At 42.1% G+C, this 11,945-nt stretch overlaps 1 protein-coding gene across 5 annotated transcripts in view; it reads right to left on the minus strand.

The window, feature by feature from the left end:
- Positions 1-246: 246 nt before the first annotated feature.
- LOC125504196 (ubiquitin carboxyl-terminal hydrolase 32-like) overlaps positions 247-11,945 on the minus strand; it is an 18,941-nt gene continuing 7,242 nt past the window's right edge. Inside the window, exons 2-30 of one of the 5 annotated variants that reach the window (XM_048665844.1) lie at positions 11,671-11,902; positions 11,374-11,610; positions 10,715-10,930; positions 10,394-10,500; positions 10,137-10,333; positions 9,926-10,079; positions 9,762-9,873; positions 9,539-9,709; positions 9,342-9,481; positions 9,170-9,288; positions 8,994-9,118; positions 8,703-8,819; positions 8,400-8,636; positions 8,211-8,344; positions 7,980-8,160; positions 7,815-7,920; positions 6,714-6,902; positions 6,264-6,654; positions 6,057-6,151; positions 5,091-5,175; positions 4,785-5,034; positions 4,310-4,727; positions 4,066-4,255; positions 3,692-4,002; positions 2,728-2,907; positions 2,456-2,669; positions 2,179-2,398; positions 1,911-2,125; positions 247-1,341 (exon numbers count right to left, since the gene is read on the minus strand). In XM_048665844.1, the coding sequence (XP_048521801.1) occupies positions 1,924-2,125; positions 2,179-2,398; positions 2,456-2,669; positions 2,728-2,907; positions 3,692-4,002; positions 4,066-4,255; positions 4,310-4,727; positions 4,785-5,034; positions 5,091-5,175; positions 6,057-6,151; positions 6,264-6,654; positions 6,714-6,902; positions 7,815-7,920; positions 7,980-8,160; positions 8,211-8,344; positions 8,400-8,636; positions 8,703-8,819; positions 8,994-9,118; positions 9,170-9,288; positions 9,342-9,481; positions 9,539-9,709; positions 9,762-9,873; positions 9,926-10,079; positions 10,137-10,333; positions 10,394-10,500; positions 10,715-10,930; positions 11,374-11,610; positions 11,671-11,902 (5,330 nt within the window). In that variant the 3' untranslated portion in view covers positions 247-1,341; positions 1,911-1,923. The remainder of the gene's footprint in view (positions 1,342-1,910; positions 2,126-2,178; positions 2,399-2,455; positions 2,670-2,727; positions 2,908-3,691; positions 4,003-4,065; positions 4,256-4,309; positions 4,728-4,784; positions 5,035-5,090; positions 5,176-6,056; positions 6,152-6,263; positions 6,655-6,713; positions 6,903-7,814; positions 7,921-7,979; positions 8,161-8,210; positions 8,345-8,399; positions 8,637-8,702; positions 8,820-8,993; positions 9,119-9,169; positions 9,289-9,341; positions 9,482-9,538; positions 9,710-9,761; positions 9,874-9,925; positions 10,080-10,136; positions 10,334-10,393; positions 10,501-10,714; positions 10,931-11,373; positions 11,611-11,670; positions 11,903-11,945) is intronic. The other 4 variants (XM_048665845.1, XM_048665843.1, XM_048665847.1 and 1 more) reach the window with 4 other exon arrangements.

Below are 11,945 nucleotides of genomic sequence, written 5' to 3' on the forward strand. Positions count from 1 at the left end.
TCTCTAAGCGCGAAATATTAGAAGAGCATAGCGGGTTTACCTGAAATCTGATCACTGAGGGCAAATTTATTACCCAGAAACCGAACAAGAAATAAATTATAATTACAGTTTTTAATAGGGCGAGTAAAACTATGAGTTAATTTTAACAATTGGACAAAAACATACGATTTTTGGCTCTACTTTAAAAATAAAAAAACATTTCTCTGAATCGAGTGTTTTGGCACGAGTTGTGAAAAAAAAGCACACTAACAATATACAAGCTTTATTTATATTATAATGGCACCGATAATATTACAATAACACAACTAACCTTAATGGAATAATTAATATGTTCTTTCGACCAGCGTGCGAAAATAAAATATCTTAACTAAAGAAAATATCAGACTAGTTGGAATATTTATAATTTTTACCACAGCACACTAGGAGAACATGTTTCTTGATTGATTTTACAAGTAATATATCTTTGGTTCACCTAAACTAAAAGACCTGTATTATAAATTTGCCAAGGAAAAAATACGTCTGAGGCAATGCGTCTGTCTGCGATAATGCCTCTACTTTTCTAAAGTAAAGTGCAAAACATCCCTAACACCACCGTGAATCGTTTCGATTTAACAGACATCTGAGTATAATATCTAACAAAGTTAAAACTAACGCAACCAAGTAAATAAATTAATTCTAAGGAAAATATTAAAATTACTATTTGGGCACACGAGAATAAAACATTGGTATAACAAATCTACAGCGGAACGTCGCTTGAGGAAGAGCCGAAACCAACGATTACTTAATGAATCGACTTTCCGCTGCATTTTTTCAAATCAAATCAACAAATGATACAGTTACGTATTCCAAGTAAACTATGAAGGTTTAACGAGATATCTACGAGCTAAAATTGGGCTAAGAGTATTGGTGGATATCTTTAAAAAAAAGTCGACGAAGAAAGAAAAATACACGACGTTACGTGGAATGCTTTTTGTACATCATAGATCCTTGAATCAGACCTACACAATCATGGCGGATATGGAAAACTTTCCACCGAATATCAGACAAAGTTCCAATACAAATAAGACTGAATGGCACAGTATTGCGTTCCAGCGGCTACAAATTTGCGCACCAAATCCGGTTATATAAATGCAAATCACTAAAACCCTGGGGGTTTCCTTCGATTTTAAGCTCAGCACTTAAGATTGCTTTAGAAAAGTAACAAATGTTGCTGGAAAAATTTATCGTAGAATCAGTCTATTGAGAAAAGTTGCTTGGGCGTTTTCATGCGTCGTTATGTAGAAAACTTGTCCCGAATCCACTTCAACACAGGAGAACGTTCAGGCAAAGACCTTCCAGGCTCTGTAACAGTAGATTATTGAACTGGATTTTCCGGCGATTGCATGAAACCGATGGGTTTTTTGGGGTAGAATTTCTTCCTGGACGAGTTGAATGCAATTTTGAGAGCCGTTGCTGCTCAGGAAGAACTTCTTGTACATAAAGACCGGAAGCCCAAAAAACTCACCAGCTCCAATGTAATGAGAGCTTGTACTTTGTACCTCCATTAAAGTAGAATAACATGCAATTATACGTTATACATCAGGCAGACATTTAGTCACTGTTTTGCATCTTTTGGGTGCTTTTTCTACGCTTAATCTATATTGAGATAATGTACAAATACGGTTTTTTGAACAAACCGTGACATTATTTGAAGTTTCACTGAGAAAAAGTAGGAAACGAAGCACAATCGGACGAACGGTGTTGATAAGTAACGTTTAGTTTATCATAAAAGTAGTGAATGCATCAAAACCTTGCCCGGTTTAGCCTGGAGTGTTTAATTGAGTTGCAAAATACTGGTGCAGAAAAACATGCAAAATACGCCACAAATATTAATTTCTAGACTAATACTGTTAAAACAAACACAAACTAACCACATCAAGCACATTACTGAATGGAACAACTCTGCTTACGTAGGTCACTGTCGCAGTCATCAGCATCGTCTACAGCCGACTGTTGGCTGTTGCCGTTCCCGGAAGGAACGACTTTGGGCAGGTACGGCTTGTAATCCAGTCCGGAACGTTCATAGAATAGAATGTAGGCGGAACTCGTGTCGATTCTCGGGATCTTTGCGTTGTTGTACGGGCATCTGGAAACATGATTTTTGAGCGCACTGAATTTGCGTAACTTGCGAGAGCTCACTTGAAACCGTTGCTGTTGCTGTTTACGCTATTGGTGCTGCCGCTGGTCGACAATCGGCTCGGGCACGGCGAATTCGTGGGTTTGCTTCCTCCTGTTACCGAAGATCGTTCACAACTGTCTGAAGCATTTCCACTATCCAAAGCACTTGCTGAAGATGCAATCGATGTGTCCATTGTTGCTAGAGGCGCCGTTCTGTCGGAATCGGTTGATCCAGTGCTGCCTAATTTAAAACACCCAAAACAACATTAAGCGCAATGTTTTCGCCGCAAATTTTTACCTTTTCTCTGCGGTTGACACCCTTGAATGTTCCTTCGCCTGCTCAGCGGGGTGCATCCAGACGAATTCTTGCTGCTTACAGACAGTCTGGATCGAGATACGTCCGGCTCGGTGATAACTTCGCGACAGGAACTATCGTTGTAACAGTACCAGTTGCCATTGGGGTTGCACGCATAAGATATGTAGTGGCCCCCATTGAGCATTCCCGAATGGCTCTGAAAATGCGTGGATGCAAATCGCCGCCCAAACAAACACCCGCAACAAAACACCCACCACTACTGCGTATAGTTGATACTTTAAATCGAAGGGATCCTGTCCTTCCAGCAACTTGTGTTCGTGGTAGTCCTTCAGGTTTTCATCGATTATTGGCGTTTTTATCAGGCTGGTTGAAATCAATCTCGATCGAACTTTATTTGTGCGCTCTGGTCTTTGTTTTGGAGTGCTCGCGGCCACCTAAAACCCAAAAGATTATCAGTTAAAAGTAGAAAGACCGATTGAATTCACAGCATTTTTCGTAGGAAATGAACAAGGTGGAACGGAAACACTCAACATTTCCATAGGGTTAATCGACTTTCGTATTTTTTTTTTGCGCTATCAAAAAAGTACCACGGGTGTTGTGTGATATTTTCGGGTTTAACTTAAAATGGTAAATAAGTTCAGTTTATTGACCGATATCGAATAATTGCAAAGTGGTTAGTTTTCTTGGGAATTCGTTCTGGGCAGTGGTGAAGAAACAGAAAAACTTTTTTATCTACCTTGGTAAAGTAGTTAAAAAAGTTTGTCTTTTTCTTCACCACTGCCCAGACCGAATTCCCAAGAAAATCAACCATCTTGCAATTAAAATGATAAAATCAAAATACGTAAATTTTGCTCGTTTAAGAGATCCAGGCGAAAACAAAAAACTTTTTAATTGGCAAAGTACCCTATAATTTCTTAGTTAAAAGAGATGCAGTTCGAAGTAAAATTCGAGATTTGCTGCAACAAAATTGGACCTCTCTTTGACACCAGCAAACTCCTAATTTAGTCCTTTAAACCGAATAGTTTCACTCCGGGAAAAGTATTGTAGTTTGATCAATCGCCTTCCGCATCTTTCTCACAAACTTGAACACTTGCCGCGTTAAAAATCCTCAAATTTCATTGACTTAATGCGTTTATGTGAAAATAAACCGGAGGTATTTGCTTAATTAATCAGATAAATTCGATCAGTTCCATAATTTAATCCATCGAAGTTACTTACTCTATCGACTTCGTCTTTTCCTTGGCAAGTTCCAACTGAAACACATCCATCACTTCCCTCCTTTCCGCATTGAAGCAGCTTACATTGCTCCCCTTTACATGACACTCCATTCGATCGATCGCTATCCTCGCATTGCTTATTGCTCACTGGGCGATCAGCCGATTGATTATTATTACTAGGTATATCACATTGGCTTATATTGAGACTATTTGCTGCTGCATCGATGCTATTTGGGAGTTGGCCGGTTTCATCCGTTGAGATACGTGGGCTTGAACTAGACGCCTCACTCACATCTTCCAATATTTTATCATCTGCAAAAAACATTTGGGATTTGGCGCAAGAGCCTCCGAAAGAAAGTTGAAAAACCTCCTTACCATGCCGATTCTCTTCATCTTCCTCCTTTCGTCTTTTCTCGTCCAAAATCTGACGATGTCTCAAAATAGTCTCTTGGGGCACAGAGGCAAGATATGCGGTAGGGTTGAAGTCTTTGAACGGGAAGTTTACCACTTTTTGAGTTTTCACCCATTTAGTATTGACGCAGTCAAACCGCTTCAGATGGATAATCTGAGAACAACGCGTTAAGTTAGAACCATTCTACGATATTGCCCACTAACTCACCAGAATGGGAGGCAACCTCCAAATTTGCAACTTCTTCGTAGCCGGCTGCTTATCCTTACAGCGACTGCAGTGGTACTTCTCCTGCAAATTTTCCTCGGAAGTGAAGGCTTTCAGACAGTAGTCCAGATCTATCGGTTCCGTGTGCAATTTCCGGCATCTGGCCACCGATTCGTCTTCAGTCCACAGCTTTTCCCTGCTAGTTTGGTAGCGCAAATGTAGAGCAGTTGGGTCCCAATCTATGGCAATATGCATGGCTTGTCCATTGACCGGGCCGCCGCATTTATGAAACAGTGGATCATCTGTGCAGGGCAGCGGACATCCTCTGCAGAACTTCGTCCAATGGCAAATGGCACAAATTTGGCCTCCAGCTAATACCGCCTTTAGAGTAAAGGGAAACTCATAGCCCAACGAATCATCACTGAAAACGACAAAAAAATTACGTTTTTGCACAGTTCTGCAAATTTTGGCCACTCACCAGTCTGTAGCATGGTTGGTCTGATCGCTCTGAGGCATAGGACTCAATAACCGGGTGACTTGCTCCCAAACCAAGTCGTACAGATCTCTGCAAGTGCTGCTGGAGGAGCAGCCCAGAAGCAGCGGCATCCCAAACAGGCTGGGTTTGCTTTTTTGTTGAGACAAAAAGTAGGTATCCTGTCTGACACACTTGCGATGAACCGCTATCAGGTAGGAGGGCGGTTTTCTCAACATCGACGCATCAAAGGGCGCTAGATAAATCTAACATTAGAAACTCTATAGAGAGTTGCAGCCTCAACAGTTTTACCTGAGTAGGATGACTGATTGGACTGGATAGAGATTGTAGACCTTTTGAACGGAATGGCCTTACTAAGGGATGGAGTTCGCTTTGTCTAAAAGCAAAAATGAAAATAAAACTTCCCATTTGCCCAAAGAAAACATCACCCAACTGGCTAAAAGATCGTTTACGTGAAAAATATGCTTCGCACATACCCAAGATTCCATACTAATTCAAAATAAATCGGCATAGCTAAGAACAGTGATCAGTTTACAAAACTACAGCTTGTTTAATTGGGGCAAGTTGCAAAGCAACCAAACTACATAAAATTTTAAAAAAGTATGCTAAGTTGAATATATAAGAATTGTTCAAGACGAAGAGTTTTTCGGGTTTTTGTTCGTGAAAAATAATGTCTTCCCGACGTGAGAGGTGTGCCACATGTGGCTTGAACACCTCTGAAGGTGCAAGCCACTCGTGCTTACGAAACGTCAGGAAGACATTATTTCCACCACGGTCTAAACACCCTAAAAACTCGTCAGTTTCAGCCTAGCTTTTCATCGTGTATTAGGGAGGAAAGAACTCTTACAGGTAGAATCGCTGATGAAACAAACCTTCAAGTAAAATAAAAAGGAAAATTTTCCATTGGTTTTAGTATTATTTTGCTCATTAGTTACCGGAACAATAGTTATCATTAGCGCAGAAACATCTAAGCACTCGCAACGACAATAAGTGGCAAACAACAAAAATGTTCGTTCAATTCTACTCAACATTCAGTTACCTTGTGTTGCTTCTTGATGTCTATTTTGTGACGGAATCTTAAAACATACGCAAGCAAGGAAAACTGTTTCAACAATAGATTGAAAAATCTACTTCTGGTTGTTTAACGGTTAAAACGTGGAAAACATTTTAACTTGGTTGCAAAACTTCACACACAAAACACTTCAGAGCGGGACAAAACAAAATTACCTAAATACACTAGGCCTAGGCCGTGCATACCTTAAAGCATAGAATGTTGGGCATGCATATGGCCGAACCACTCCTTACCTCTGGGCTGCGAGCCAGGGGGCTGTCAGTCGCGCCTGTTGAGGCTTCTGCGAACAGAAAAATTCTCTTAATCCACAGAAAAAACAGTCCTGTTTCCACACAAAATGTCTTCCTATAAAGTATTCGTTGGAAAGCAGAAAGCTGATCAGTGCGACATACCAGTATCAACATCTCCTTCATCAGTCTCGCCTTGCTCTCCCTCCAGATCCGATTTCCTGAAATCCGCTGGCAATTCGTAAGCGTACAATTCCAACGCGGTGTTGGGATTGATTCGATTTTCGTCCGGCAGCAAAGACCGGATCTGGCAGCATGCCACTTCAGCCAGCAACAAGCGGTGGTCCTCCACTTCACACAGCTGGCTCAATTGCTCTTTCAGGTCGCCGTATTTTGCCTCAGAATTGAGCCTCAACCCGTATTTGATCGGACTGTGGCCGTTCAGGCGCACCACCAACACCTCGCATAGCGTGTAACTTTCCATAGGCAGCGGCAGGCTCAGATGATTGAACGGGTCGAATTTGACCGATTCGTGTCCGCAGGTTTTGCAAGTCACCTAAGATATAACTAACTTAATGCCGGCAATGCCAACTGAAAACCAGCCGGATAATTTACCTTGCTTTTTAACTGCCCGTGGAATAGATCAGTAACAATAGAATTTTCCCGTTTTAGGTGATATTGCCAGGCTTCGTCCGCCACCACTTCATCCGGCCTGCCATCGCTGTCCTTTTGCTCGATATATTGCTTTTTAGGCACCCGATTTAGATCTTCATGAAGAGCGTCCAATAACCAAGCCAGCAGTTCCTAGAATATGAATAAAAAAATATTTTTTTGGCAATTCAATATGCAAAAACAGCGAAGGAAGCTTCATCAGAAAGAGACGAAGGGATAAAGTTGAATAATTAACAACTTTAGATATGCCGACGATACAATAAGAATGGCAAATTCGAATCAAAACGAAAGCAAATGGCGAGCTGCAAATGCTCCAAAACGTCTCACATCGTCGGAAAATTACGTTTTCGAAGCTTAGCAGTCAACTAGCGTTTTTCGTAGGCCAGGAAACACATATTTTCTTTTCATGAACCCAATCTAATAAGAAAACCGTTATTTCCTAAACGAAAGTAAATGGTGCTCTACAAACTCTTATGCAACGAATAGGCAGTTCTTGTAAACAAAATGTAACAAAAACTTGATAATTGATCGTACACCAATAGGAAGAGTTCAACACTACAAACATTTGGGCACAATAATAAGCAAAACTGCTGAACAATTGCAGGAAATAACATCTAGAATTGAAAACGAAGAGAAACTCTCATGGGGCGTAAGAAATTTTTCTGCAGCAGAGACAAAAACTGACAAGAGCAGGAATGTTATGTGTTTTCAACCTTGTTCTTTGAAGCACTTAAAACAGCAGAAACAAGCAGACTACTCGTTTTCGACAGATAGTGCTATCGAGGTACTCCATCGTATGAACAAACAAGAGGAAATTTATAAGGCACTGAAGAAAAAGAAACTGGAAGGTTTCGCACATGTTATGAGAAGACCGAAATATCAGCTGTTGCGGAACGTTATGGAAGACAAAATCCCCATCTGAATGGACATCGGGCAAACTATTCAGCCATTCATTCAAAAAGGAAGCCGGATGGATTCAAACAGCCGATGGCATGCACAATGATCATATCAAGTAAACAAGGCAAATAATCTGCAAAAGCTTACTTGAGCGTCGTGTTGGCCTCCTCCGCTCAGATGCTGTGCGTACTTCGTAACGCAAACTCGAATTTTCAATGGGGCCACACTTCGAGTCGAGCCTGCCCACAGCTCCCTAAAAACAACCGCCAAATCAACCTCATTTCATCTGGGCTGTTATGCGACGAGACCTACCGACAAAGCTCGGCGTATTTTTTCGCAACAGCTCCTTTGGTACTATCCGGATTATTTGAGTTCAGTTCAGAAAGCTGATTGTCCTGCTGAAAGTACATGGTTAATGGTCGAGTGTTGGAGACTGCTTGGAGCGCCGCGTTCATGAAACACGTATTGCCCAGGTTGTGCAATCCAGTGGCGCCTGAAAGAAAAACACATCAAAACTAGTTTAATTAGACAAAACTTTTTTACCTGGCGGTAAATAAATAGTCGGTCGCCGTTCAGCCAGCGTTGTCTCGTTGCTGCCGCCGGCTGCTAATTGGCCGAGTTCCTCGGGCCACGTTAAGTCTTTGTTGCGCACTTCCAAAAGGATTTGATCAGCATCTCTGCAAGGCAGATTGATCAATGAAAATAGCCAAAAGATGAGCGCTGAAAACCTACTTGATGCCTAAATCTTGCAAATGGGCCCGTTCGTCTTCGAGTAAAAACGGCTGCTGATGGTCTCTGAGCAACCACAGGCGGGCGTCTTCGTTTTTGATTCCTAAACGTTCGCATAGAAAGTCAGTCACCTGCTGTATGGTGGCTAAACGCGAAAATGCGGCCACATGGGCTAAATTGCGACGAATGCAAGCCGATGGCGACGAGGGTGGCAAACCTGCCGTGGTCAAGGCCCCATAACTGAAAATAAACGCCCAAACATCAATCGTCAATGCCCCAAATAGACGTAAACTGTGCAAGAGTTACCTTAGGTAACTGATTAATGCCTTAACTGAATTTTCGTGTAATTTGCTAAGGCTGTTGAAGCAAACGTCTACTACAGAGGATGCGATTTTCCGGCGTATCGAACAGGGATCGTGGTAACTAGAGCAGATAAAATTCATTGGATCAAATAAAGAATTCCAATTTTGCAAGCTAGCCTACACATCAACACATCTGCTCTAGTAATAAATTTTGATTTGACCGCACATTGTGAGTATTTGCTTCAAACGTCTTCAACATTAGACAAACACGTTCACAACACACAGATTAACTCACCCGCCGACCACACTGCTCCATGTGGACGGGTTGTTAATCGGCTGCTGAACTTGATGCCTCAATATTCGCAGATTGAGAGGATACAGCTCAAGTTCGACTTCCGAACGTCCTGGCGGATCAATCACCTGGAAAAAATCTATAAAAACCGGCCCAAAAAAAATTTTGGAGTACCGCACCTGTCGAGGGAGCGGCAGAGGACCACCATACCACATCGCTAGCGCCTTCCACAGCGAATCGGGCACCAATTCGAAATCATGATGCTGAGCAAGCGGAGTGTTCCTTTTCAAGCGCCCGCCTGCAGTTGGAAAATCCTTAAATACCAATCAATTTAGGGCTTCATCCACTTACCCTCGCCGGTTAACGTTTGGACTTTCAGGGTGCAATCCGAAACCAAACTGCTGTTGTCAATGGGGCCAGGCGGGGCTAAACCGCGCTTGGACGCCGTGCCCGAACTACTGGAAACACCAGAACTGGACGCGATGCTACAACTGAAACCCACCATAAAATAAACCGGCTGCAAAATGAACTAGACCCAGCCGAGTTACCTGTCTCCTCTGCTCAGCAAATCCCCCATAGATTCCATGCTGTTGGAATGGAATTCATTGCTATGCAAAGGGTAGTCGGTGGCGTTGCTCACAAGGCTCTCATCGCAGACGATTCCTTCTTCCACAATTCCTCTGGGCTCAGTGCGGCATTGGCAATGATCCAAGTTGGTTCTAAACAACGGGTTTATAACATTGCTTATCAAGTGGTGCGTAAACTTCCTACCTGGGCGCTGAAGTGTAGTTTTGCCACTGCTGCCACCAATCTGAAGCTATAAGGTACCAAAACTGCCCTTCGCGGTATCCGCGACGTTCTTCACGCCCCAGCCAACCCATTACTGTAAAAGAAACATTTAATATATCGAGTTTTACTGGGGGAAAAGTACATACCAATCTCATATTCGTTGTGCCTGCAGTGAGGCTTTAATCCTAAAGACACATGGCACACTTGAAACAACAACTCCAACAAAGGTGCAACCAAACTGTTGTCTTCGACTGCCCACATCAGAAAATCCTCCTGGGTGAGTCCATTTTTATCGTCCAACTAACAATGAAACAAACGTAGAACCACCGATAAACTTTCCGCACTCCAGCAATTTACCTTCTTATAAAGAGATTCCAATGCTTTGCAATGGCTGGCATCCAACTCTAGATTAGTGCTCGGCTGTTCCAGGTAAAACTGCGAGCTAAAAGTCAGTTTGTTCTCGTTTGCGATGAACTGCAATGTTTGCTTCATGCTCTCCAATTCCTCCGAATTTAGGTACAAGTCTCGATCCATGTCGAATATTTTGAAACAAACTGAAAGTTGGAAATAAAGACTAAGTGCTGATAAGTTTACGGTTTGTGTGGAGGATTTACATTTCATTCGTTCGGCCATGGGCCCTCGGCAGGCTGCCGATATTCCACAACACAGTTCCTTGAAATCGATATGTGCATCCCTGTTAACGTCCAAAGCCAAGAACAATCTACAACAGAAATGTTCATTAGGGAGGTAAAATGACTGTAGCTGCAATGAGATTCTTTAAAAGATTAAGATTTTGTCCGGACCAAAAGTTTGAGCCAAAATGCTAATCTCTTAAAGAGCACAGAAGCAGTGAGGAACTTCCGTCTTTGCGAAACTATTTGGGGCAAAACACCGAAATAAAAGGACTAGAAGAATTCATCTTAGTGTTAGTTTACCCGGGACAAGCTTTGGCCGGAACCGGAGGACACACCAAAGAAAGCAAGCAATTGAAATCCAAATGGCCGGTAATTGAAGAACTCTGTATCGACCAGAAGCACTTTTCCAATTCGCAAATATCCTGCTCTTCCAAGTGGGTGACTCCCGCTAAAGTTTGGTAGAACGTTGGAGTCTCCACTTCCGAGCTGAGTGACACGCATGTGTTGGACAGAAGCCTGAAAAAAAGTTCATTTTTTTACTTTAGGATGGATGGACGCGAAAAATAGCCTTCAGAAAAAAGCGCACTTTTTATTGCAATTTATTCAACTAGAGGTAAGATTAACCGTTTGCATACTAATGCATGTATATGGATAAAAAGGGACATTTGTACTTGAAACAACCATTTCAAATGAATAAAATCTATCTATTATCTAATTTCTCTTGAAGGCAAGTTTGAGGAAAATCTGCAGCAAGTTGATTGAACCGAACCAATTTCGTTTTTCCTTCTTAAAAAAATATCATGAAAAGATCTAAACGTGGCAAACTGAAATCCCATTATAAACATTTTATGGGTTTTGATATAATTAGGGATTTTTCCCAGATTAAAAGAAGTCAAATCAATCAAACAGGCATTAGAAATTCGAACAAGTTTATATCAAATTATTCAATGTAATCTTACCAGTTCGATAAAATGGTCTGATCTCTATTATACTTGATCCACGCCTTGAAATCCTCGAATCCAACCTTGTCCTGGCCATTGCCAAATAGGGAGAGCAACATTCGATCCCAGTTCGTATTGGGCTTGGAAGTGCCCCCATCCGGGGGCGGCAACGTTCCCTCCACTTGAAGGGCCATTTGGAACTCGCTGCGAGTAATATGCGTACCGGAGTCGTTGCAATAGAGACTCCACAGAAATCTGCAAATCGTCAATGTTCAAACAAAATCCTCCAGCTGGGAGATTGATGAAGAGCCTTACTTGATTTTCTCATCTTGAGAGCCTTTGGTCAGCAGTACCAGACCGCAAATCAGATCGCGCAAAGCTATTCCTCGAGCTCCGCCTCCACAGGCTGTATAGAGCTTTTCTACAATAGGAGGGGGCACTCCTTCGCCTAAGACATGTTGAGCAAATGCGGCTTGACTAAGGAGCGTCACTCCATTGGTCAGGCGTTTGAAGGCTTCAGATACTCGTTTGAGCTCTGCATCCGACACTGAAAAATAAACAGAAATCACATTATTTTCGTTAGGAAAAAC

Source organism: Dendroctonus ponderosae, unplaced genomic scaffold, assembly GCF_020466585.1.
Source record: "Dendroctonus ponderosae isolate FM_Combo_2020 unplaced genomic scaffold, Dpon_F_20191213v2 Dpon_F_20191213_4, whole genome shotgun sequence".
Lineage (NCBI taxonomy): Eukaryota > Metazoa > Arthropoda > Insecta > Coleoptera > Curculionidae > Dendroctonus > Dendroctonus ponderosae.